Source organism: Accipiter gentilis, chromosome 26 (assembly GCF_929443795.1).
Source record: "Accipiter gentilis chromosome 26, bAccGen1.1, whole genome shotgun sequence".
NCBI classification, from domain to species: Eukaryota; Metazoa; Chordata; class Aves; order Accipitriformes; family Accipitridae; genus Astur; species Astur gentilis.
The window spans coordinates 22918447-22945325 of record NC_064905.1 but is presented as its reverse complement, the minus strand read 5'-3'; the positions used below and the strand labels follow the sequence as shown (position 1 = coordinate 22945325).

The window sequence follows — 26879 nt, the reverse complement described above, 5'->3', positions numbered from 1 at the left end:
CTTATTTGCCTTGCCCAGCTTACACCAACCCAGAGGCCCTTGGGCTCAGCGGGGAACTGTCATGACATGCTATTCTGTATTGTGACAGCTTCTCTGAGCTCTTAGCTGGGATCACAAGAACTCTGGTGAAGATGTGGTTTCTGCTTCTTATGCTGTAATAACCCTTAAAGCCTTGAACTTGGCTCGGCCCTTTCACCCCTGGTACAAGGCATTAACCTTTCCAACAGAGTGTTTAATGAAAGAGACGGACGGAGACAGGAGCCGCGCGCACAGTACCCGTGTCCTGAGCAGCTCATAGGCGGTGATTCCCAATGACCACCAGTCCACAGCAAAGGAATAGCCGGTGGGTTTTGTGGAGTTAAACATTTCAGGTGCTGTGAAATACAGAAAAAGGAAAGTTTGCCTTGCTGCAATCTCAAGTGGAAATGAGCAACATAGAATGTTTGATCCATGCCACAGAGAGCATCCCTGTTATTCTGCCTAAGACACAAATTAGCATAATACCCATTACCACGTCTTTGATAATTTCTGCTTTTTTTCTTCAGAACAATGGCATATGGCTGGTAGATTGGGCCTTTACCAAAACACTGCTGAGGTGGACACGAATCAGAATGCATGGGTTTCCTTGCAGCAATTCATCTTTTGGTCTTTGTTAGGTTCCTCGACTGCTGTCTCAGCCTTGCAGTGCAGAAACATCCCACACCGAGAAGCCTCAGTGCGGAGGGAAGAGCAAACACCCGTGTGTGCAAACCACCCGGACGAGCACGGTGCAGCCCGTTGCTGCTGCTCCCCGCAGCTGCATGGCAGGACCTGCCGACCTCACCTCCTGCTCGGCACCGAGCGCCGTCTCAGTGTGAGCCAGACCTGACCCAGTTCCCGGCACACCAACTTAGCCCAGATATTTGCCTGCCCTGGGAACAGATACACCTTGAAACCTTGACCCTGCTGACTAACCACACGTGCAATTAGCATGGTACGAAACTTATTCTACTGTGTTAAAAACCAAACAAGTGTTTCAGCTCCTCTGTGCCTTACTCTCCCCACTGGTGAAATGGGACTGGCAATGATTTCTACTTCAATGGACTGTTACAAAACTTAATTGATTAATGTGTGCAAATGACGGGATGGCCTTGAGAAACAGGAATGCTATCACCTTTGTAACTGGAATGTTTGATGTTCAATAAACACAATCCAATTAATTTGGATTATAGAATGTTTTATACAACTCCTGTAATCACTAAGAGATTCACCAATTAATTTCCTACATTGCACAAAGCACTAAAAATCCAACTGGCGGAGAGCCCTTCCAGCGCAGCCATGCTCCTGCTCCTGGGGCACCCGAGAGCCCCACGGTCCCCTCCACATGCATCTGTCAGTGCTCCTCTGCCCTCAAAGCTCAAAAAGAATAAAACTCCTTTTGCTGACACAGGACTTGCCTGTTATCCCACAGTAAGTGTTCTTTGGAATAAGGACTAACCCTAATTCACTGAATCTAGGCATAAAATTGGCCTGAGTTAACTCCTCACGTCCCCCAGAAAGCCTCTCTGCCCTCAGCTAGTGCTCAGTAGATCTTCACATCGGAAAGCTGTTCCCGGTCCACTCGTATCTCTTTGTTCATATTTAAAGTACTTCAATCTGGCAGAGCCTAAATACAGCCTCACACAGTGAATGAAAGCAGCTCCTTAAAAACATTAATATGCGGCATAAATGTAGACATAGTGCCAACTGCACCCGTGGCAGGGAAAAGCAAATTTTAACTGAATGAAGCCTGAGACCACAGGTTTTTAGGAGGTTACCAGGCTAATAGGAAGTGGATGGAGGCACAGACTGAAATGCTCTTTCTTAACCAATAAATTTCCCTTTTGAGAGTAAGGAAAAAAAATATCGTAGGATTTTTGTGTGAGCTGCGAGGCTCTAAAAAAAACAAAACAGGGAGCAATGCTTTCTTTTTGTGCATGTTTTCCTTTTTAAAAGGATTGCACCGGTGATGCAAAGGTGAAAGGTCAACTTGGTCATCTTGATAAAAAGGAGATTCCCAGGGGATTGCTGTAAGGGATTTGGCTATGCAACAGCTGTAGAGAGGCTCATTATTTAGGGCTGAGAGACAGTGTTACTGCATGTGAAAGTATGTATTTTGTGTGGGAGGGGTTGTGTTGGCTGTATAGAAATGCTTTTGAGTGTTTTTGCTTCAGTTAGGAAAGTTGAATTTGTGGTTACAAAGACTTTTCTGTGTCATGTTTGCACAGGAGTTCTTTTAGCATTACCTCAGGATATTTGTCTCTGGTTCATTACCTGCATGCTCTGGCCCCAATTCCTCCCAGGTATGTCAATGTTATTTTGCTTTATGTTTATTAACTGTGCTTGTGTGGTAAGTGTCAAGGGGCTCTCTTAATGTCTAGAAGTCAGCTGCTTCACTGATTTGGATAGTAAGTGAACAGAAGTTGTCTGTACTCCCCTTATAAAGCAGAAAAGATGCAAATCTTTTTGAGTACTAGGGAAACAAGGTCTGCACAGGGAGCAATGGCTGTGTGTCTTCCTTCCATGCGTGTGTGTTGATTTGCTGATGAAAACTGTTCCTCCAGCTGACCCAAGGCTGCTGTGGAGTCATCCACCCACCACAGAGTCACTTTGCCACAGGAGAACAGCCCCCCATGCACTCCTACAGCTGCCTGACACATGTTCTTGCCTGGGACTAGTCCCATACCATTGCCTGGAGATAAAAACCTTCCTAAAACCTGCATTTTTTGTGAACTGAAGAAAGAAGGGGAAGGGGATGGTATGCAACCAGCCCAGATACTCAGCTCCGTGGGTACCTGGAGGCTGGTACCATACTGCAATAGCATCAACGGTGTACTCCATATGGCACCAGCGTGCAGATGGGCTGAGCACTGGGGAACCGACTCCACAGCCCTCCAGAGCCAGGCTGTGGCTTTCCCTTCCGTACACCTCCGTTTCCAGGGCTGCACGTGGCTGGTTTTCACTTGTTGGCAGCAATAGCCATGTCTACTGCTACTGGCAATGTAGGTACAATATCAGAGCTTTTCAGAAAGACTGAAAAATAGGCTCAGCATTTATCTTCCAATTGTGGCAGCCACTTCTGCACCAGCTGTGCCTTGCTTTCCTACGGGCAACGCACATCCATCGCCACTGTGGTCTGCAGCCTCCAGTTACAATAAATTGTCCTCCTGTCCTGCTGTTTGAAGACAGGACGCCATCCTCAGTGGTAGAGATCAGACCTAAAGCCTCACTTGCCTTTTTCTGTATCAGCCTGACACTAGAATATGGGCTCTTCCCTACCACACCAAACAGATGCTGCAGCCCAGGAAAACAGTGAGCCTTAAGTCCACTCACTTGGTGTAAACAGAGAGTGATGCTAGCTTGTAAAGCAGCCAGTTTTATAAAAATTCAAATTATTGCTAGCGATGCAGCAGTGTAAGACTTGTGCTAATGTACTGAGGGACCAAATACAAGCCTTTGTGCTTCATTTTCCTTCTCAAGGGTAGGGTAGCAAGAACATTTCATCATTGCTACATGGCTTGACTGCTGCTTGTGAAATGCTCCGAGATCTCAAGAGTGCAACTATCTTATTTTATAATCAAAAACATGCTGTACAGTATGGCATAATGGCACTAAAATCTGCATTTGCAGTATGCTTGCTTTCGTCTGGTGTGTGAAATCAGTAGACGGACACACATTTTCCAGCTGCGTCAGGGTGCTACTGGGGAGGGACTCCCGCCACGCTCCCCCACAGCACCTCTCGAGGTTGTTCCTCATATCAAACAAATGCATGTGTTTTGTTACATACCAGGAAGAAAAGAGTTCAAACTCTCATCCGAAAGGACCTCATCTGTATCCCACCACAGCTGGCAAATCAAGCCCATAAAATGGTAATTCAAGAATACATAATTGTTATTGGTTCTTACCCATATACGGCTTTGTGCCAGCAATGGTGGTGACTTGTATTTCTTTAGTCAGCATCGTGGCAATATTGAAATCGGTGATGTGCACATGTCCTGAAAGACAGATGTTAATATGTAACTTGATTTGCTTTAATTTTGCATGACAAGCAGCTTTGAATCAGAAACTTAAACTAAAATACTCTATGGAAAGGAGTTTCCAGGAAAAAAATATTCTGTTGGGAGAACTGATAGAAAATATTTCAGCTTGCAGGCTGCTTACAGATGGATCTTGTTACATCAAATATCCCCTTATTTACCCTTTGGGGAGCAAAAAAACCCGGAGTTCTCCAGGAAGTAATTTAATGATGACTGTTTTGAGTCTTCCTAAATTTGGGGGGGGAGGAAGAGAATTGAACTTTTCTCACAGAAAAAATTCCACTATGTTTTTGGAAAAAAAAAAAAATCCTTGATATTTTTGGCTTTCTAGCTACTTGCCCTTTGGTGTTCCCAGGTACTAAGGACTCTCTCCATTTTCCTCTATAGAGGATGTCTCTAGAATGGAAAAAAATACCTTTGGCAGCAAGCAAAAAAGCCATGCACAAGAAATTTAAACATCATGAAAACAGCCTTGGGGGGTCAGAATGGTTTCTGCTGTCACTGCTACAATATGCACAACTGCTGCCTGCAAACTGGAAAGGAAATAAGAGAGATGGATGTGGTTTGCAAGGTTGAGAAAGGAAATGCTTCCACCTAGCTCTTGCCTGTGCTTTTACTCGCACCTTTTTTTTTTTTTTTTTTTTTTGCAAGCACTTAAATTTATTATTCTTTATTCACTAAACTTGTATCAGTGAGCAGACCAGCCAAGTACAGCAGTAGAGGTGATCGATACAAGGCTGGCTTCACTGAAGGGAATTTCTTTGAAACTTGTGGGTTAGTTCAGCCCAATTCTTCTGATTAAATGCCGGCAGTCTTTTCTTCTTCCTGACCTCATGCATCTTCTCCTAAGGCACTGAACTTGCTTGTCCCTGACAAAGGTAGGCTCATTATCAAAAGCATCAGATGTTTTGTATGTCGTGTTCTGCAGACTCATCACCCTCCCCTGCAATAATAGCGGGTGGCTGCATTGCTGTTGTTTCCTCTAACCACAGAGATCAAATCAAAGCGCTCTGTACTGATGGAGATGCTATGACAATACTTCCCTCAGTCATTAGCTTCAACAGCTAGAAATTCACTGCTGCTTTAGTTCATGAGTTAAGGTAGAGTAAGATCACCTTTCTATATCTTGAGCTTGAAGGAAGAAAGGAAAACTTGAGATCCCTCTGCTGAGCCATGGGCACTGCTGGGAGAGCATGAGCGAGGTGTCAGAGCTCACCTCTCACATGGCACCCGACTGATCTCTCAAGAGTGCGTGTCCCTCCTTGCAGCTTAGCCTGCTTTACAGAATCAGCCAGGCCCTCTCTTCTTCGGTCTGCCCACTAAAGAATAGGCGTCAAATTGCTGGGGAGTACTTGAGAGAAAAGAATGACACACAACTGTCTTCTCTGGATACGTCCTCTACATCCTTGCATTGTTTTTTCTTTCATCTCCAGCTCTCTTTCCACTTTGCAGGGAGCTGTTTTCATAAATATGAATCATAAAGACTTATCAAGAATTTGATATTCCAAGCACAAACATGCCTTTCCCTGGCTGCACCTTTTAAATTATTCACTTCAAATAAATCACAAGTTTTGTAAACTAGCCCACTTGGGAAATTACCAAATCAAGCCAATGAGGCTGAGGAAGGCAGCTCCGGCCGGTGTGAGGAGGCTGAACAGTGATGGCAGCGTTACAGAATGGGGTGGACTGGGCTACAAGGGATGGCACCTACCGGTAACCATCAGAGGGATGGGCTAGGTTTTGCTGCTGGCCTTTAGGGTCAAAGTTTAAGGCAATCTCCTGATTGCTCAGCATCTCTAACTGCAGTCAGTTTCAAAACAGCACAGCCAGAGCCGTACTCTGGGCACCGTGTCCTTCTCAAAGCTCATCCTGTCTGCCTGAAATTGGCACTTTCAGACCAAGCCTTTGGTTCTGCATTAAGGCAAAGAATTGTCCTATTATATTCAGTACCTCTGCTACTACATAATTCCTTCACCTTTGGTGCAAAAAATATAATGCTTCTGCAGATTCAACTAAGATAACATTTTAAAGAATATGAAACTAGAGACATTAGGAGCTGTGGAGTATGGAGGCTCTTGGACAGACTGTGCCCTAACTTTCTGATCTGAGATAAGAAAGCAAATGGGCTACGCATGCAGTGCCTGCATTGGCATTAACTCACTCATTTTTAGCAGTGCCCTCAAGAACCTTTTGGCAGTGGTACAAGAAATAATACTGAGCAAAGCCATTACAGGGCTCTTGCAAAAAACCTCTCAGTTTTACTAGAGATAAAACTGAGCTTTTCTTCAATTTTATTAGACAAATGACCTGGCCAAAAACTCCTGATGAATTAGTCACAATTCCTGGAAACTGCCATCTGTTATATCCTTTTATTCCCAGGTGAGCTGTGCTGTCATTGAGCCAAATCGATAAACTTATCATTAAAGAAGAAAATCACTTTGTGCTTGGAATGACTGTTGAAGGTGGTCATCTGCTGAGGATTTTTTCATTGTGGGACTGATCCCAATCTCTGATATTGAACAACTGCTTTATTTATTACACAGAAAGACATTTGCCAGATATTCCACTTTATTTATGGCTCACTTTAATTTCTTAGCTGAAACTGATATGGTAATAGAGAATGTCACCAACCAGGGTGACAGAGGCAAACATATGAGGTGTGTACCAAGTTCATGACAGTCAGCAGAAGAACAACACATTTCAACACGTGGCATCAAGAGAGGCATTTATACTATCAAAAACTTGAACCAGCCTCCTACGCAAAATCAGATGGTGTGCACAAGGGGTCCCACAGCCTTGTCAGTGATTAACACCAGCAAAAAGGGTGCTGAGGTTTGTAACAGACATGGGCCTCTTTTGATATGTAAATCTGAAAGGGTGAAGGAGTCACAGCTGGAAAGGAAGATGGGCCAGAGGGCAGAATTATGGGGCAAGAGTCTGAAAAATGAAGGACTGAAGTCTGATTGCTGAAGGTCTTCAGGTGCTCCATACTCTCAGGGGACTGGTCTCAGTCAAGAACATTATAAAAAAATTGATGTTAGCAAACAGCATGTATTTTGTGATCACAGTTGTGAAAGCCTGGTAAAGGGAGAGGAGAGAGAATGGGGAGTGGCAGCTCTGTTCCATGGGGAAAGAGATACTGAAGAACAAGCCCAATCTACTAGGCTAAATACAGATAAACATGCTACAATAACAGTTGCTCTGGGGACAAGAAGAAGTTGAACTGTGCATGCACAAAGCTTTCTGTAGGCATGCGAGGACACACCTTTGCTGCCATGGATGAAGAAAAGAAATACTACAAGTCATAGTCAGAAGGACACTGAAGTCAAGGGTACATCCACAGAAAATAACTGAAACCTCTGCAACCGACAGTTAAAACATCACAGCGAGCAGAGAATAGGCTCAAAAATCAACCTAAATTGCAGTGTCATTATAGAAGTTTGCAGGTTACCCCCTGCTGAGCTGAATGCAACTACAGAGGCAAACAGAGCTTTTTCCTGTCTGTTTTTTTCCCCTCTTTGGGGAATGCTGACCTACATTTCCATGGCTCTAGTGGTCCCAGCTCCCTCCAGAGTGGCTGTGTCACCCCATTCCTACGGGGCACAGAGATTCTTGGAAGATGGTGGGAGGTCACCCAAGAGGGTCCGCTGGTGAGGACCGACTGAACGCGGCACCATGCAGCGCTGGCTGGCAGGGCAGCCCTGGAGCCGCGGCAGTGCCACGAGCCTGGCCCTGCCCGGCCGAGCAGGTCCACGGCACATCGGTGGACACGGTGGGACAGAGGAGGGAGGACAGGTCTCTGCATCCGTCTGCGCATGGGGCAACAGCAGGAGAAGCACTGGGAAAGGCAGGAGAGAGGCTACTGCACTTGGAGGCAGAAGCAGCTTTGCTGACAGCTCCTAAATAAATAATTAGCTCGCACTTTGAAATTAGAGGTCATATGCAAAACCGGTAGAGTCTGGGCTCCGGTGCTGCCAGGCAACCCTAGTCACACACAAGAGCCACGGCAATTCCTCGGGAGCTTCAGCATCTCTATTACAGCCTCTGAAATGATAATGAATTCAGATACGCCTTGTCCCTGCACTGACTTTTTCTCTTCGAGTGCCTTGCTGTAGTTGCTAATGAAGATTTCTCACAACAAGGCAGTTACACGGATTTTCAAAAAAAATGAAATGACAAAGTGTTTTTCTAATGAGTTAAAAGCTAATAAATATCAGACAATGCTTCACTGTGAGAGCTTTGCCAGGACAAAATAATGTGTCTAGAGAGTAATGCTAGAATACAGCTAGAGTTTTGCCTGAGAAAAAAACTAAAGAAAAAATTATAGCAGCACTTATGATATACCCAGCCCCAAATCCTCTTTGGAGCTCCCTCCCAATGTCAAATACTCAAGGAAAAAGAAGATACCTGAATGAAGATTATCTATTCAACTATAATTCATTCTGTTTGCGAGCATACATTACACACAGCCTGCAATTATATGAGCATTTCCAGTCAAATGATTACATTTTGAGTAAGTTTTAAGCAAGAGCCAAGAAGGTCTTAAAATAAGGTCTGCTAGGCAACTGACCACAAGCAGCACAAAATGTGTCATCTCTGCCAATGCCTTCTAGGGACACCATGAGGTCAGTCAGTCAGAGGATGTGTTGATCAAACACTAATATACCCCCCAGAAATACCGCAGCATCACGGGGTGCCCAGTGCCCTGAAGGTACAAGACACCACTACTCAAAAAGCAAAAGACAGCAACCAAAGCACGAAACGATGGTCCCATTCCCAATGGAACTGAGGGATAGAAAGCAACACAAAATGAGGAGAACAAGCAGGCACCTAAACTTTAACTTGGATGTCCCATTTCTGACTCTGCTTTTATGCATATGCATGACCACAAAGCAACTGGCACTTACCATGTTCATCCAGTAAAATGTTGTCAGGCTTGATGTCTCTAAGAGAAAAGGCAGAGAAGGGGAGACAGCCATTAGCCTAGAAAAGTGGCATGAAACAAGGCTGCAAAGACTTTAGGAAAGCCCAGGCTCTGGAGGACACACTTCCAGAGACATCATGCCCTAGAAGATGTCTCTGCTGGGGCATTGTCTCTGATATGCCTAAATTAAACCCTGCAGGAACAAGAGAATGACTAATCAAACAACAGAAGCAGAAGTGGTGGTACAGGGCTATGGCTGTGAAGGCTGCTGTGGGTTGGACTATCAGCACTCAGGTAGTCCATCTACAATGTTAGAGCTTCTTTTTATCTTTTTCCTCCTTTTACTTCTTAATGTTTCAATAGTATATTGAGAGCTGTTTCCCATTTACTCAATAAAAAATAAAATTATTTTAACACCTTTGTTGTAGAAACAAATGGGTTTCCCACAGTGTTTGTTCCCCCCAAAAAAAACAACAACCAAAAAACCAACAACCCCAAAATAATAATACCTATAGCAATGCTGTAGGGAGATGTTTTCTGTTGAAGGGAGAAAGCATACACCTGATACGCCTACTGTATTCACCTGAGCAACTTTACAAGACATTAGCTGGTTTTAATGAGCTCATTACATCAGTCCCCATTCACCTGCTATCAGCTTGAGCCAGGCACCTGGCAATTTAATGCCCCATAAGGACACCGTCACATACACAAGGCAGGCACACATCCAACAACCCTGCACTGTCCTGATGCTTCCCACCAGGCCCTGGGGTTCAAAGCAAAGAAATGAGCAGGTTTAGGATTTTTATCTTTAAAAATGCCATCAGTAAGTTAAAGTGAATTCACCTAACCACCTGGAGTCAAGAAAAGACAATATATCTAATTATCATATAATAGCTTACTGTTCTTCAGCATCTTCTCAGCCAAACTACTACCAGTGGGTTATAAATACCAGTTACCTTCCTTGTGCCATCTTCTATCACACAGGTAAGCACAGGGACAGGCGTCTTTATCAAGAGAGTATGGGGCAGTGTCAGGTAAGTGGCCGTAAGTTTTCCCTGTAAGCACAGCAAAACTGTGCCACAGGTGAGAGCCAAACAGTCCAGATGGTCAGAAACACTGTATTTGATAGCAAAAATGGTGATGCCACGCTTGGTATTTTTGAGAAAACACTAATTTAAGCAGAAACTTTAAGAAATGTTTCAGCAAAAAGAGTTTGAAAAAAATGGATTCTTTGAATCCCTTGATACAAAAATATTTTCAGAGCTTTGAAATGAACCACAAAGGTTTTTGTTTCTCATCCAGTTTTCAACCTTTTTTAATTATTATTTTTTTGATTTCCACTGGGGCCTTTTCTGATCTCACTCAGTCTCCTATGCAGCCTGTGGAATTACCCCAGCACAGTGAGATCACTCCCAGGATGCAAACAATGAACAGGGATAATTTTGTTTATTGATTATTTGTATATTTATTTTTATAAACTGGTTATAACATTTCCTAGCCTGAAAAAATAAACAAATATTTCCTACTCTTCTACATGTAGGTAGGAAATCATTCCAGCCATCAGTCTGTGTTTGCTGTCTCTGCACAGCTTTGTTCAGACAAAATAAGCAATCGCTCGCCTGTCTCCTGGTGTTCCCAATTACAGATGTTGCAGTGTAATTGACTCAGCTCAGTCACTTTATCAATCTAATACTGTCCCACTGGGTTACAGTGTTAATTAAACAACTTGCAAATTTTACAGACCACCATACATGTTTTGTTGTACTCGGTTCACCTTAAACACGTATAGCTGCTTGAAATACACATTGCAGCCTAAACTTTAGCTTCTCCCAGCTATATTTACAAATAACTCTCTGGGAAATCCCAGGAGTTTTGCCCTTTGGCTGTCGTCTTCATGCCTGCCCTTAGGCTGCAGCCGTAGTGGGACGCCAGCCCACCCCTCGGCGATGCTGACACCACGCGACTCAGAACGGGGACCGCAGCCCCTGGGCACCCTGCGCTCCCGCAGCTATCGTGTCTTTCCTCATTAGGAGGAACAGTCTCCTTCTCGTGCAGACTTGTTCTTGCAGCATCGAATCGTGAAGAACCTCTAGCCCCTTAGTCCTACAAACACTACTACTAATTGTAAGACCTTACTAATAGAGAAGGATTTCTTCCCTGTTCTTCCCTTACACCTGTGCCCCACTCAGTTTGTTCAGGCCAAGCCAAGAGCGTGAGCATTTACCCCTCGCTGCCCCAGACAGCGACAGCTGACTCTGCATTTCACGATGTTTAATTCGTGCTCATCCATTATTTGGTGCCGGCGAGCAGGTGCTGGGCGGAGAGGGCCAGAGCGATGCCCCCATCACCGCACACCGGCTTCGAGTCCCAGACCACAGCAGTGCCCACCGGAGCCTGAACGGGGCAGCTGGGATGGCCTGCCTGCCAAGATCAGGTGCATCAGAGTAGAAATCTATGCAGGTATAAAACAAAACAAGCAGCATGAAAGGTGAGACTCCTGAGAAAGTGGGAGCTATCCCCAAGGAGGTCTGGCTCCAACCGCAGTAGAGCAAAACCACTCTGGGGCTCTCTACAGCTGCAGAGGACGTGCTATGGGCATGGCAAGCATCAGCCTTTCTGCTTTCACATCTTGGAAACGGCAGCCAAATGCTACAGACATGAACAGGCATTAATCTTCATCAGCCCTTCAACAGCATGTTCCTTCCCGTACTAACAACCAGGATCATTTCAATTTTAAATTTTGTACCATGCTTTTCTGTTACACGTCACAAGAATGCTCTTCTGGAGTGATGTTTATAAATGAGATAATCTTCTCCCCACCTTTATTAACCCTTTGCTAGTCCCTCCCTGTTCATAGCCCCTGTTAGCAGCTACTAAGTCAAGACCCTTGGACCCCCCGAGGTTTGCATTGCCCAGTACCGCACTAGGAAACAGCTGCAGATCCATCCGTCTGGAGCCAAACCTGCCTCTCCAACCAGGGAAAAGCTCTACCTCCTCTGTTATTTTGCAGGTCTTCAAATGTGTGGGACAAGCTCAAATATTTTTTCACTGGCCATGAAAAATCTTGGTGGCCAAAAAGAAACTCCCACCACTTCTAGAAAGTGATTTAACCTCATACAGAAGAGAGCCATGTTTGGTCCCATTCCTTGTCCTTCAGGGCAGTACAGAGAGAGGAGCAAAAGAGAGACACCTTCAAGTGTGACAGCAGGGGAATTCTGAATGCTGATGCCTACCCTCCCTGGATCAGGACGGATACTAATGAGCTACAGCTAATTAAACCCATTAGAGACAGCTTTCTGCAGGATCAGCAAACAAATCAAACATGCTATCTCAGAGGGAGAAATAAGATGCTCTCTGTTGTATATGAAATGCTTTTCTTTGGGAAGCCTAGTGTTTTACATAAAAGCAAACATATGTGGGAGAATATTTTCATTAGCTCTTAAGCTTCTATTTGTTCTTTCATGTCAAAGAGGAGCAAGTCTGCCCCTACCGCAGTCTACAAGCATCAGTCCACCTGTGAGGTCCCCAGCTGACCTGTGGATGATGTGTCTGCTCTGGAGATAGTCAAGGGCCAGCACCAGCTCACAGATGAAGAGTTTCACAGTGCCTTCTTGGAACCGCACGTTTTGCTGGAGATGGTAACGCAGGTCCCCTCCAAGCAACAGGTCTACAACCATGAACATATCTTCTTCATCCTGGAATGAGTACCTAAAATGGCATAAGAGTAGTTCAAGGATGACAATATTGAAAAAAGACAGGTTGTAAAGGGACATATGGTACCTCTGGGAACACTCGTAATTTCCTGAAACTTTTTCACTTGGGAAATAATAATTTCCTGACCTTCCCATGCTCCATTTCCCGCTGCGACTAAATTCGTATTGTCGTACTTGAGATGAAAATAATTTAGCTTCAGATCCATAACAGAGTCAGAGCAGCTTGTATGAACAACTACCAGGAGGCCCACTAGAAGAACAGGAACCCAACGTCTTCATATTGAACTTGTTACTACCAGCCACTTCAAAAACAAAGCCACATCTAACCCCTCCCAAGCCCATTACTCTAACACAGCCTGCTGCCGATTTCCTCCCCGTAAGCGTTGTGAAGGGAGATGGACAGGAGCCTGGCAGGCGGGCACAGCTCTCAGGCGTGTTTATCACGGGGTGCGAGTGCCAGCGACTGACAGCACAGACCAGTAAGGGCCCAGGAGGTGTGGACGACGCATTTTTATTTTGGGGAGGACCTCACCCTAATGCTTGTTTATGGCTTGCTTCCCGAAGTCGCCGGGCAGCGTACAGCACGCACCAGCTTTGTCTGCTCAGCAGTTAACAGCCGGTGCCAGCAACTACGAGCTAATGAAAGTGCTCCTCTTGGGACGCGCGAGGAGGGAGACGGCACCGCTGCCACCCACAGCACTCCGTCAGGAGAGGCCGGCCGCAGGGTAGAACTAAAGCAGCCGCCACTCAGCCGCAGAGCGGTGCAGCTCCAGAAATCATCCACACCACGTCTGTGCTGGCGCTCTGTGGAAATCATCCGCAAAGCCTACGCTGCCCCAGCCAACACTCACGTACGTGAGATCCCTCCAAGGGATCTCGGAAGATCCCTTCACTTGCTGCGAAGTTCCAGCTGGCCGAGCAATCGGTAACTCAATACAGCAGTGGAAATCCAGCTTGGAGCCCTGGATGAACGCTGTCTGTTCCCCTTGGGGTTCACACTCAGCTCTTCACGATGGACATGTCATCTTCTCCGAGCACCCAAGGGAACTGGCCATAGGAGCAATGTAGAGAGGAGCCCTAAACCAGCATGCACAGCCCTGCCCAGACTCACAGCCAGTAGATCGTGCACCGGAGGCACTCATAACCAGGCTCTGCGTCTCCTGGCAGCAGCCTGTTAATAAACCCATTTGCTCAACACAACAGGGGATGCAGCTGCTATCTGCTGTTTCTCTTTAAGTGACCTCATTTGATGCAATTGTTTACCAAGTGTTCCTTTGAGACACTCTAACAATCAGCTATGAGCTTTTTTCTCATGGATTTTTTTCTTACTGATACACCAGCTTCTTGACGTGATGAGCAGCACCACGAACCAGAATAATACTCCACAAGAAGCTTATAGTCTGTGTATCATTCAGAGTGCCGGAAAGTTAAAGGCTATACCCGAGGCCAGGGATGACACGATAAGAACAGAAGTAGGGAAACTCAGATGATTTGCTCTGTACAGGTCTATACATAGGCTGTTTAGTTCTCAGCTGCTGAGTGAGTTTTGCCTGGAATTGCTTGTGCAAGGAGAAGAGCAGTTTGGAGATCTGTCCAAAGCTTCGGGAGGTCTAGATGCATGTTCTCGTTCATACCCGAGTTAGAACAACACTGAATGGCAATACCGTCAAAGTCATGAGAGTTCACCTAACAGCATTCGAGTTACAGGAGACTTCGAAAAGGAACACAAAGTTATTCAAAGATTTGTGATCTTCCATGTGTTTTAGCCTCATTTTTTTCTGTTTAGCATTGATAAGTTCTACCTCATTCTAAAAATAAATCCAATATCCAATAAATGTAATTACCCACCATCCCAGAGGAATCCTGTAACTACAGGATATTGGCCACTGCATCACATGGTGCATGAGACCACACCACTTGAAATGTTACTGATGTCCTAACAAAATTAACCTGGCAGACTCTAACAGTAATAGAGTCTTATTTAAAATTCCTTTCTACTGCCCCACTGCAGGAAAACATGCTGAATCAAACAAAGGGGGAAGAATTAATGCATCTTTTATCACTCAGCTGGTCAACCCCATTGCTAATGGTTGAAAAAGGACTATAACCAGAGCACGTATGTTGCATTTATCAGGTAATCTTAAAGGAAAGGGACTCTTATGTACACGTTCCCCAATAGATATATGGTTTACTCTAATAAAATTTGAATGGTATTATTTTTCTGTCAGTAAATTCAATGATAAATTGCTTTTATCTTTGCTGATTAGCATCAATTCAGTCAAATAGCAATAAGGTATTAAGGCAGGCTGTTTAAAATACAAAATATACCACAAAAATCAGAATCAGGAGGTGATGAGAAGAAAGCACTGCCAAGGCAAACCCTGCAAACAGAGCACTGCTTGGGTATCGATCCTGTGCTGTTGCTGTGTGGTTCTGGGAGCTGCTGTTTGTTGCCAAAAGAGTACTATTAAATAAAACTGGGTTATGGCAACGAGCAATACCTGCCTAGGAAGAAACCACAAGGGAACACACGAATAAACTCTCTTGTGCTCATCGGGGGGGGGGACAAGGGAGAGAGCTGCTTGTTTAATTAAACAAGATTCCCCTGAAACCAGAGCCCCGCGCAGGAGAACAGACGAGGAGCCCCACAGGACCGGTCCACGGTGCACACACGTGCGTTCTCTAGAGCAGTCACAGGCGACAGCTGCCACGCTCCCTGCAGACAGTGCCTCCGGCAGCCCACCCACCGCCAGCAAGACACACGTGCCCGGCTCGGTGGGCAGCATGACACCCATCACCCTGCGGATGGCAACACACCAGCTGCTCCCGAAACTGGTTTGCAGCAGGGAAGTGGGCAAGTCTGGTCTCAAAGATGTCTCTAACTGACAATGCTGACTTAGCCAGTAAGCAAAGGAGCAGTATCTTACCATAAATTAACTAAGAAGGGGTGTTCCAGGCCCTGCATAATCTGCAGCTCCTTGAAAACATTTCTCACTTCGTTACGCTCCACGCACTTTTGTTTATTCATGTATTTCATGGCATACATCTTCTTGGTGTCGTTCTTTTGCACAACGCAGACCTAAGTGAGCAAATCAAGGGATGAATCAGAGATGATTTGTCAGCAAATTTAGGCAGGGAAAACATGGTCACACGAGCGTTCTCCAGTGGCTTTAGCAAAGTCCACACTGCCAAGTCACAGCTCCAGGCACTGACACTGCAACACTGGACATCGCCAGTAAATCTCTGGCCCAGCTTTCAGCCAAAGAAGAAATTTTGCTGGGAGGAAGGTGAGGGGAAGGAATTTATCACCACAAAGATAGCAGATAGGGAATCACACAGAAGTCAACATTTTATTTAATAGCACTGACTAATCTTGGTCACGTCCAACCCTCCCACATCAGTCACTGTTTGGAAGAGTCCTTTCCACCACAGAACTACAGGTTAGAAACTAGGGAGCAGCACCTGACCTCCCCCTTCTTGATAAGTTTCATTCATCTCACAATGAACCTTGTGCTTTGAGGGATATTGGGGTTTGAATTTTAACCTTTCTTATAGTTATATTTCATCAAATCTAGAAAGAAACGTTGCTTCAGTGACAGACTCAGAGTTTGTAAGAGCACAAAACAAAACAGGCTGGTTTTTCAGATTTGTTTCCACAACAGTTTATGAGCTTGGGATGAATTTGCAAAGTTTCAGTCAACTTTTTTTGTTTCGCCATCAAATAAATCTCTTTGTCTAGAGGTTTTTGTCACACTCTGCACCTAAGGCACGGCTCATTTCTGGCATGAATGTGCCTTTACGTGAAGGGGCAAATGACCTTCTAGAATTCTCTTAGCATATACAAGCAGGGAATTCCATAACAGTATAAAAATAAAACATATGACCATAACCTGATGCTTAATAACAAACACTGTGTTTCACAGATAAATATCCTCTTTAAAAAATTGCCAGGCCTTTCTTGTTGACTGTAGTTCTTCAATAAAGATGCATTATGATGTTCAATGTCGATTTGCTGGGAAATCTTAGAAAATGCTTATCCAGAAACATAATGAAATTCAGCTCATTTGATTTATCAGTTTCTCATTTTAATCTCCAGTAATATAATTTGTGGCTACGGGATGGATGAGGAATCAGGCTCCAATTTCTTCTTGATTACCAGGAGTTGAAGCTCAGGTCAAAGCTCACTCACAATGCAGGGGTTTATTTCTTTACTCTCATGTGAGCCTCTAATTCACCCATTTCTCAATCAGTTACATTTCCAGCTGTCCAAATGGTGATTAGCTCACAAAATACTTACTTTTCCGAAGCTGCCCTTCCCAATAGCTCGCAAAATTTCAAAATGATCAAAGGTGACTGCAAGAAAGAGCAAACATTCAAATATTAGATGGCTGAGCAAACATTTGATATCACATTATTTCTACTTTTTCTCCATAAGGTAAGAGCTGAGAAAAATGAGGGATACCCTAGCAACTTTCCGTTGCTTTTGGAGGTTTGGGTGCTCTTTAAAACTCAGTGTTTAACAGGCTTTTTCTCCTTTGCAGCTCAGCTGCACAAGCAAGTTCCCTGGGTCAGCCTGTGTCAATGGCAGATCACGCAAGGAACCCTCAAGTGAATGTTCTCGCTCTGCCCTGCCTGTTAAACTTGAAAGCCTTATCTTGTTCCTGCTGAAACCAAATCGGTCCATCAAACACTTATACCATGTGAAGACATAAATGGGCAGCTGGATCTTCATAACCTTGTGGTATTCTAGATAACCGTTTGATAACTGTGCAAGATAAACAGAGCAACCCTGGACACAAGCTTCGCTGCCACTCAGCATCCAGGGAGCTGTTTCGGCTCAGAAGGGAAACAGAAGAGCAGCAGCTTTGCAGACCGTGCATTGGAACAGGGAGGGAGGAACATGAACACACATTTCACTTCACCTTCTGGCCTCCAGGTGGAAATGGAGCTGGGAGGTGGACATCTGCACAGCAAGGGAGAATGTTGTGTAAGTGCTAATCTGAAGGACCCCATATATCAAGTGTTTCTGAGCAGCCAGGATGAAGCTGCCTGCGTTTCGTCTCAGGCAATAAACAGATCCAGAGGAGCAGCAAATCAAATTACTGTACAGCAAACACAGATTAACTGCACTGGGTCAAACCAAGCTGCCGACTGCTGGGTAAGGCACCATAGCAATGATTACTGAGTTGAATGCTCTGAATCCTGCTAACGCTCCCCCAAGATGCTGGTGCAGCAGGGCTGTGCCCAGCAGCCGTCAGCTAAGGGAAGGTCGCGCTCAGGGATACGCTCCTTAACCGGCCACTGCCAGCTGAACCAAACCGCACCGAGACCCTCATTCAAGGCATCAGAGAAGGGCCTCTGATAGATTTATAATAACTCATCAGCTTTAATTAGTGTGACCCCTGGAACTGAGAAATACCACCGATGTGATGGGCTTGAAATCACAGAGTTCATTTGCCTCGTGCCCCTCTTATTTCGCCACTGGCAGGACTCAGGGCTGCCTGCAGCCAGCACGGGGCCGCAAGGGAGGGATGTCCCCGGCGCGGGGACCACGGGAACCGGTGAACACCGAGTCCACCTCTGCCTTGCGGCACCCCCATTCCCTGCTGAGGCTGACCACCACCAGGTCCTTTAAGGACCATGTCTGAAGGCAACCAGCTGCACTGCTCTCGGTGCCAGTGCCCAGGTCTGGCGGGCAGGTTCGCCTCTGGGAAACACCCGTCCTTTGTGACCCCCAACCTCCCAGCCTTGGGGGTGTTACTGCCGTTACCCTGCGTTAGCACAAACAGCGGGATGTTCTGCCACCAGACAAGACTTCATGCCACCTCCAGCACTTCGCGAAACAAGACAAAAACCTGAAGGCCTCTTCCCCTTCCAGCTTCAAGTGAAATGAGAATGAAGCCCTTGCTGTACAAAGAAACATGGCTCTGCTGCACTTGTCTGCTGACAGCAGCCTCAGACACTCACCCGTGGGTGCCTTTCCAGCCGCAGTCGGCAGCTCCAGGCTGGAAAACCACAGGCTGGGCTGGGCTACCAAAACCAACCTGGTGCTCCCTGCGGGCTGCCGACGGCGTCCTTCTGAGGTGCAGGCTCCAAGCGGATGTCCGGCATGAAAGCCCTGCCCAGTAGCTCTATCGGGTGCCCTGATGTTGCCCTCCCAGGCTGACCTGAAATACTTCAATTACGTTTGCACCATCCCCAAGCAGACAGGTCGGAGCGTGCCGAGCCCCCCGGCCCCCTGGCTCTGCCATGGCCCACCGCTCCGGCTCCAGACGCCGGCTCCAGCAGAGCTGGAGGACTGGGGTGTAGCCTGCTCAAATCTTCCCAGACACAACCGTAACATAACAGAGAGCTCAGACGCACACAGGCTCTGGCCATGCCAGGCGCCAAAGCCAGTACTGGACTTGTGCGCCGAGCATCTGGGCATCTGGGGAGCAAACGAACAGGTGCAGTCAGTTTGAAGTCCTGTTTTCAGAGAAACACTGGCATGTGAGCAGCTTGTGCTTCAGGCTACAGAGGTTTCTGTCTCTGGGCTTTCTGACACCACAGGTTGTCTTGAAAAGTGCAGCTTTCAACATAATTGTCATCTGCTGCTTTCTTCATTAACTGAACTGAATGGCACAGAAACCAAGAGGCGTTTGTCCCCAAAGCTTTTTATCAGATGGGATTGCCAGCAAGGAAGCTGTTGTTTATCACTCTGTCACAGCAATAGATGAATCCTCCATGTTACAGACTTGTGCTTGATACTGGTCAGAAATAAACCCCTTTTCCTCAGGACACATCCTGCCTCTAAGCTAATACCAGGATAACAGGACAGACACTTGCTAGATTCTTGCCATCACACAGCTATAGGGAAGTGTACTCATACTTAGCTAGTGGATTTTTTTTTTAATGTAACGCATGTATTTTCCAAAGAAATTAAGAAGGTAGACCGGGTTTCATTCAACATAAACATGAGGGTCACCAAACTGCCTCAGCCATACAGTCCACTGACCCTGCCCAAACTTCCTCCCCCAGAAAGGTGAGAACAGCCACTGCATAGCTGGCCAAGAGTGTAATACCCACTGGGTAATCAATTCTCAGAATAATTTTTTAAAACAGGCCACTAAATTTAGAAAATTTGTCCTTTTCATTGCCATTATCTTTTCAGGTAGAATGCCACAATCTAACCAAAGCAAAGTTTATAGTTTCCAGCTATAGCACTTGGAAAAAAGACCAGTTTTTAGGCACAAAAGCCCTTTTTCAAACCTGGAACAACAGCTGCAAACATCAGAGCTAAATACAAGTTGATAATGATGGGAGTTTAACTGGATTTGTTTACCAGTTAGTTAGACCATCTGAGAGAAGGGTAGTAGATACCTGCAGAATAAAAAGGGAGAGTGAAGATGCTTATCACCTGCAGGGAAAAATGAGAGAGGAAAGAAACCCTCTGTGCCCGCTACGGAGAGGTTAGCTGCAGGAGCTACGTGCTGTACAATGCAGCCCACAATGGCAGGGAAAGGGGAGTCTCAGGTCCCAGGCACTTGGATCCCACGTGGGGCTCTGCAAGAGTGGGGCAGACCACAAAACACAGGGGTCCAGCCAGGCGTTAACATCTGGAACAGCTGCAAATCCGGAGGAGTTAAGCCAGCAGCCAGATTTTGCATGTTAACACCCTCTATCCCTATTGTCTTTTAATAGGAATGCTTTCATGAACATGTTAACACCCTCTACCTCCTTGTCTTATGTCTTAAAAGACATATTAATGTTTTCATTAACATTTTAAACACGGGTCTATAACTGAGCTGGTCGTAAGAAAGCTAAATTGCATACTTTTTATTTAAGACTCTCTAACTAGGTATGATCACATTTTAACCCCTCTCTGTTTTAGCTTTCCTACCATCCCCAATTTTCACAGTGAGCCCATCCAGCGTCTCGCTTCCAAAGAGTACGGAAATCTGTGGTGCCCAAATCAGGAACTAAATACATGCTCTTCATCCTGAATCCACATCTACAGATTTGACAAGCCTCATTTCACTGCCTGATGGCATCTAAAACAATGAAAAAGCCAAAGCATTTGCCCTTCAGAGACAAAATTCATGTGATATGCCAAGTCAGACAAATTAAGAGATGTCAAGGAAGATAATACAATTGCTATAAAGAAGCAACTGAAGCATAAGCATGAAATACCATTTTGAAAGCAGGGGCTGTATTTCTAAACAGGTTCAAGGAACAGTATTCAGATAAAAAAATACAGAACCTAACCAGCCACAGAAAACATCCTTATCAGAGACAAGTCAATGTTGCCAAAGCTCCCAGACTCCATCTGCCAAGTAGAAGTCAATGCTTCGGGGGGCTCAGGTCCTCCCATCCCCATCGCCCACCCCAGTACAGCTAGCACAACACTGCATGGTCTGTTATGACTCGTCTTACTTTTATCACTGTAATTTCCCCCATTTTCAGTATATTTCCTTCCTCCTTTCCTTCTCTGCTCTGCAGCATCAGGAAAACAAGTGCTACCATAGGATCAGGAATGATAACGCAAGTCCCTCAGTATCAGGGGCCTGAACTCGGTGCAGATCCAGGCAGAGGAACAAAGATACGTCTAACACTCTTCTCAGTCCCAGGGCAATTTAAAGACAGAACAGCTGATGGTGGGCTAGAGAGGACACTGGAAAAGGACCACAGAATGATGTATGTCCATGTCACCCAGCCATTGTCCTCACCTACTATCTATTTCTGCTTTATCTTCCCACAGATTTGGCCAGCTGGGGAGAATATCTGGCTGCCATCCTCTGGGATGCTTTCCACACCCTTTTGCCCAGAAGCAGCACAAACAAAATCCAGCTTTTAACATGGTCTAATCCTGACTACACCGGGAGTTGAGATCACCTTGCAGCACTGAACCTTCTGTCTGGTTATTACATTTTCTTTTCATCTCACTAGCTTATTATCCACCACTGTGCCTACTCAGAGGAAACGCTGAGAGAAAAATAATACTGTCATCCCACTTCTGCCGAAGGCAAATAAAGCCCCTTTGAGAAGTCCATCTTAAAAAAAAAAATAAAAAAATCATGGTGCCACAGAAAATAGTCAAATTATAGCAACAGCAATTTGGAAAAATATGAAAAAGGCATTATATGTGCGTATCAAAGGATGCTGCGAGCTCAAGCGAGGCGTAAGCCCTACTGTCCTGTTGCGTGCCACCTGTCTCTGCATGGCAGAAGGTGGCCCAAGCTCCGCAGAGCAACGCCCAAGGTGTGGGAGGAGAAGGGAGCCCACTGCTGAAGGAGGAGGCACAGGAAAGTGAAGTAATTTGCCCAAGGCTATTCAGAAAACTATGGCACACTGTAAATCCAGGTGTTTTCACCCTTGAGTTAGCTCCTTAATAACCCTGTTTTGCAAAACGTTTCACCTTGTTGCCTGAGTATTCTCCAAGACTTTTTTTTTTATTTTTAAGTAGTAAAAGAAGTACATTCTCAATTACATTGAGAAGTAATGAGATAAATGAAATAATTGAATGTTACAGCACAGTTCTCTGAGAAGCAGACCCAATTCTTGGGTGCAACGGCAAAACACTCTTTAGACTGGGATGTTTCCTCATCCCCCGGCAGTGGGTCCCAGCGATGCCCCCAGGGAGCAGCATCTGGCAGACAACTGCCCGACCGGCGGGTGCAGCTGCAGCACTGAACTGCCAGAGGTGCAATTTGGGCTGTGAAGAATCGGGTGCCTTCCTGGCACCGGAGCACTTAACACCACTCACACTGTTGCTGTTTATATTTACACCGGTCCCAAAGGAAAAGTCTCTCTATGGCACAGACCAAGAGCTGGGACGGCTCTCCACCAGCCGCAGCCCAGTGAAGTGACCTGCCAGCATCACGGAGCCAAAGAGCCGCTGTGCTGCTTCCTGCTGCACCCAGCAGCTCTTAATTCATTTCAGTTGGAATTAGAATAAGGAGAAGATTGTGACATCTAAGGTGATACAGTCTCTGGTCACAGATTTGCCAAGGTAATGGAAAAGTTAATAGAGGACATCCCCACTTCAGCTAGGTTTCTCTTCCCCCAGTACATTAAACTACGACTAATTAGAGAAAAATATGTGCTACCACTTTTTAAATTTGGGCAGGGCCATGAAAGCACAACTGCACTGGTCTGGGCACTGTATCTGGGCGCAGGGGTGACCCCTGAGCCTACCGAAACTCAACAGAGCAACACTGAACCCCTTGAGATGGTCGGGACTGGGCCCCTCCCTTGACTTGCCAGCACGACGCACAACCGCACCGAGCACGGGGTATGGCATTTCACACTGGGAAAGTCCAGTGCCCTTTGCCACAGAGCTAACAGGGGCTTCACACGCGGTCAGGTTTTGTTTGCTGAAACCAAGCCCTTCTCAAGTGCAGAACTGGCTCTCATTAAGAAATCACCTGTCTGAGAAGATTTACTGCCCCAAGGACAGTCACCCTGCACAGGTCACTGCATTGCTCAGGGTGTTATTTATTTCTCAGTCACAGGAGCTGATACCACACGAAGCATGTCGAACCCAGAGAAAGACTCAACAGAGAGACCAGCCACCCCAAGGAAAATTCAATTTGTTACAGTCAATCTCACAGCCCGGACATATCACCCCAAGGAAGGTGATCAGGAATATGAAAAGTACTAGTCATCCTGAGCTAGCACAAGCAGTTATTTATGAGAGATGCCAATACTGAGCATTTAGATGCACCAGGAATAAGATCTCCAGGAAAACCTCACAGCACGGACCTCTTTTGCACTAAAGTAACGGGAAAAAAATATGAAAAACAAAGAAAATTCACAAGCAGTTGCATTAATAATTTGGGAACCACAGCCAATTTAGCCCAACAGCCACACACATGCAGCTGGCCTTGCATTGCAGGCACAGCAGCACGGAGCACAAGGACAGAGCGATTCGCCGGCTCCCTTTGCGCCTGGAGGGTGACAGCAGCGAACGCAGACCCCAAAATGTGAAATCTTCTCTGCAGGATGACAAACCGAGGCACACAGGGAAGGGCTGGATCACAGCAGGGTGGTTCAGGACAGCAAGGGGAACACGCTGCTGTGCAGAATGACTCTTCCCTTCCCCAAGCAGCTGTGCATGTCGGCAGCTGCGCACGTCGGCAGCTGCGCACAGAGACCGGACTGCGGGGTGGCCACAGCCTGGGGCAGGAGGCTTTCGTGCCACGAGCACTAACGGCACTACTTGGGATGCAATCACTGCATTTCCAGAATGAAAGTGCGTTCCTCCGAGACCTCTTTCCTCAAGGAGCTGAGTGAGAAAGACCAGGTTTCAGCCAATGTCCCCTCCTTTTCCCCTGACTTCCCCAGTAATCAGGATTACGTCCCCCCTGACTGGTGTTCTTACCTTTGGGACAGCAGTTTATGAGTCATCTAGGTTCTTGTATATTTTACTTTTATTCATACGTATTTGTATTTATCTACATACACATTTTATGATTGTACTCAGGTGAAAGCCCATATGGCAGTTAGCAAGCTGACTCATGCAACAGGAAATAGATTTATGGAACAATCTTTTAATGACTGTCTCTATAATCTTGGCAGCATAGTGACACTGGCCTCCAACACTGCTCTCAGCAATGTATTCTCCTTTTCCAGCCGAGCAAGCCTGTGTGCTGGTCTCCCAGTGCCAACGGGTAGAGCTGCCCAGCTGGGCAGTCACCAGGACCCTCCACCTCTGCTGCTGCTGACTGGGTCTCTCAGTGCCCAAAAGCAGGGATGGGAGCATGCATCACTCAAGCCATCTTCCCACCACACATGACACCAGTCCTTCTTGTGCTGCGATCTCCAGAACAAGCCTCCCTTGCCCCCAGAACAGCAGCGTTTCTTCCCTGCCTTTGAAGCGCCCAGCAGTGTCCTGGAGACATCTCAAAGCCAAACCTCTGCCAACAGTCATTCTCCCAGTGCCCGGCCGCAGAGAGGGGAGGTGAAAGGACCAGCTGACACCTGACCACAGCTCTGCAGGAGAGCAAAGGCACGCCGCTGCTGCAGACCCTGACACACCTTTGCTTAACCAAGACATCTGGGTGTTTGCAACCCCAGCACCGGAGCTGGCGGCGACTCTCAGAGTCACAGTCTCTGCACTGGTGGACTCTGCGGTCCCAGACAACAACTAGGAAAAGTTCTTACCGTCTTCATTTTCATTGAAGGGTGGTGACTTGCTGGAGGTGTTTGCTCCCATGGCGCGTTCAGCCCCAGCTCAGCTCTCTCCACTTCTCTCAGTTACGTTACCACCCTCGAAGCCGGTGCCTCCAGGACAGTGTTACCCACGGATCGCTCCCAGTAGACCTGGGCAATGTTCTGCTGGTACACCCTAGAGAAGGCAGAAGGCAAAAAAATCATCATCATTCAGGATTAAGAAGCATTTTGCAGCTTGCAGATTTCTCACTGGAGGCTCACTGCTCTGGAGGCAAAACTGAATATCAGGGAAAGAGCACATTATAATGGAGTTTACTAAGGAAACCCAGTAACATCATAACCTTGTAACCTAGACCAGGACTGCTACCCACTAGGGGAAGTGCAGAAACAGACCAAAAGATCGGAGGATCTGGCTCATGTTTGCTGTATCATCCAACACATTATCTTTTGTAGCTCCAATGATGACTAATTTTAGTGAGGTCAATATCCAAAATAAACGGACATAGTGACTTGGCTAGATAAAATCAGAAAGGCACTTTTGACTACTAAGGTCACGTGGAAGTGTAAAAGCTACGTAAGAAGAAATTCAGTGTTGACCTTTTGATTTCAGCTGTTACAGAAGTCTTTCATTTGGGACAAAATCATACCTTTCTTTCTTAAATGAAAAATTTCATGGAAAAATCAAGGTGTAGTTACCATTCAGTTTCTTCAAAAAAAATTTTGGATATGAACTATGAGCAAAAAAGAAAACCTTCTGATTTATGGTTCAGTGCTGGCTGCAGTGACTGGTTTTCCTCTTACCCTGTGGACAGACAGGTCTGTTCATTAGCAGACAACACAGGTTTTAATTTTCCAATTCTCCCCCGAACATGTATGTGTATACTGGAGCATATGATTCTATATAGTTTAGTGGCACTCAAGATAGCTTGAATGATCTTATATGGGTACAATAACAATTTTATTTTTAACGAGTTTACATGGAAAGCACCTTTATAAGCTTATTTTGATACTGACACCCCTGTGAAACACACATTTATTTCCTGTTAGAAGTACAAAGCCCCAAAAGAATAAAATGAGGGAGCGACACTGCAGCACAATCTGGACTTTGTCCAGCCTGGAGTGTTCTTCAGGCATTTGTATTTTCATTGAACGTTTAAGGATGCAATGTAGCCTTACTCATTTTTCTCAGATCTACACTCTGGAAACACAGCTACTGAGTAGCTTCACTTTTTTACTTTAAGGTAATAAAATCATGTTATTGAAGCAGGAAAGGGAGGAATCATAAAAAAAAGAGAAAAAAGTTGGAGAAAAGAGAACTACTGGGACAGCCTTGGGAACTGGGACTGCCCTGGGATGCTGTGGGTTCCCTGCACCGGCACGTGCAGCTCCTTCTCTCCATCTACCTTTATCTCCACTACTCAGTCAAGAACTCAGCTCTAACCTCCTGCCCTGGGTCAGGATGATTACCTTAAAGCAACTGCCAAAGCTTGCCTGAAGTTTAAAAGCAACACCTAAATTTGGGTGCCTTCCTGAACTGGGCTGCAGTGATGCAAAATTCATGCCCAATACGACGATCCTGGGAATCCAGCTGTGGATGAAACTGCAGCAACTGCCAAAGCGATGTATGGCTGACTGCAATGGTACCCGTTCTTCCCACATCAGCTGGAGTTGAGAGGTCTCCCAGCACTCCCCAGAACCTCTCCCAGCACTACCAAGAGGCATCCAGAACAGATCAGAGGCAGCACACAAGGCACTCACCCTCCAAGGCGTTTTACAATCTCAACTGCAACCCACCCACGCTGCTGCTGTGGTTCACGTAGATCTCACTATTCCCAGCAAAGAGCAGGGGAGTTTGCAATTGTCAAAAGGCCAAAAAACTGCAGTGCAAACTATTAAAAAAACTAAAATCTTGATTTCTCATCTCAGAGAACTGAAACAAGATCCAACAATAAAATAAATGAAGCAGCAAATGTTTGCGATCCCTACCGGTGCCTCTGAAGGGAACAGATCGAGCCTTCAGTTGGAAACAAAGCCACA

General features: G+C 45.9%; 1 protein-coding gene across 1 annotated transcript in view; it reads right to left on the bottom strand.

Annotated features, from left to right (window-relative positions):
• STK32A (serine/threonine kinase 32A) overlaps positions 1–26879 on the bottom strand; it is a 36071-nt gene that overhangs the window by 7836 nt on the left and 1356 nt on the right. Inside the window, exons 2-8 of the mRNA XM_049829864.1 lie at positions 24834–25017; positions 16990–17045; positions 15620–15771; positions 12514–12687; positions 8963–9000; positions 3924–4013; positions 277–374 (exon numbers count right to left, since the gene is read on the bottom strand). Coding sequence (XP_049685821.1) covers positions 277–374; positions 3924–4013; positions 8963–9000; positions 12514–12687; positions 15620–15771; positions 16990–17045; positions 24834–24885 — 660 coding nt within the window. The 5' untranslated portion in view covers positions 24886–25017. The remainder of the gene's footprint in view (positions 1–276; positions 375–3923; positions 4014–8962; positions 9001–12513; positions 12688–15619; positions 15772–16989; positions 17046–24833; positions 25018–26879) is intronic.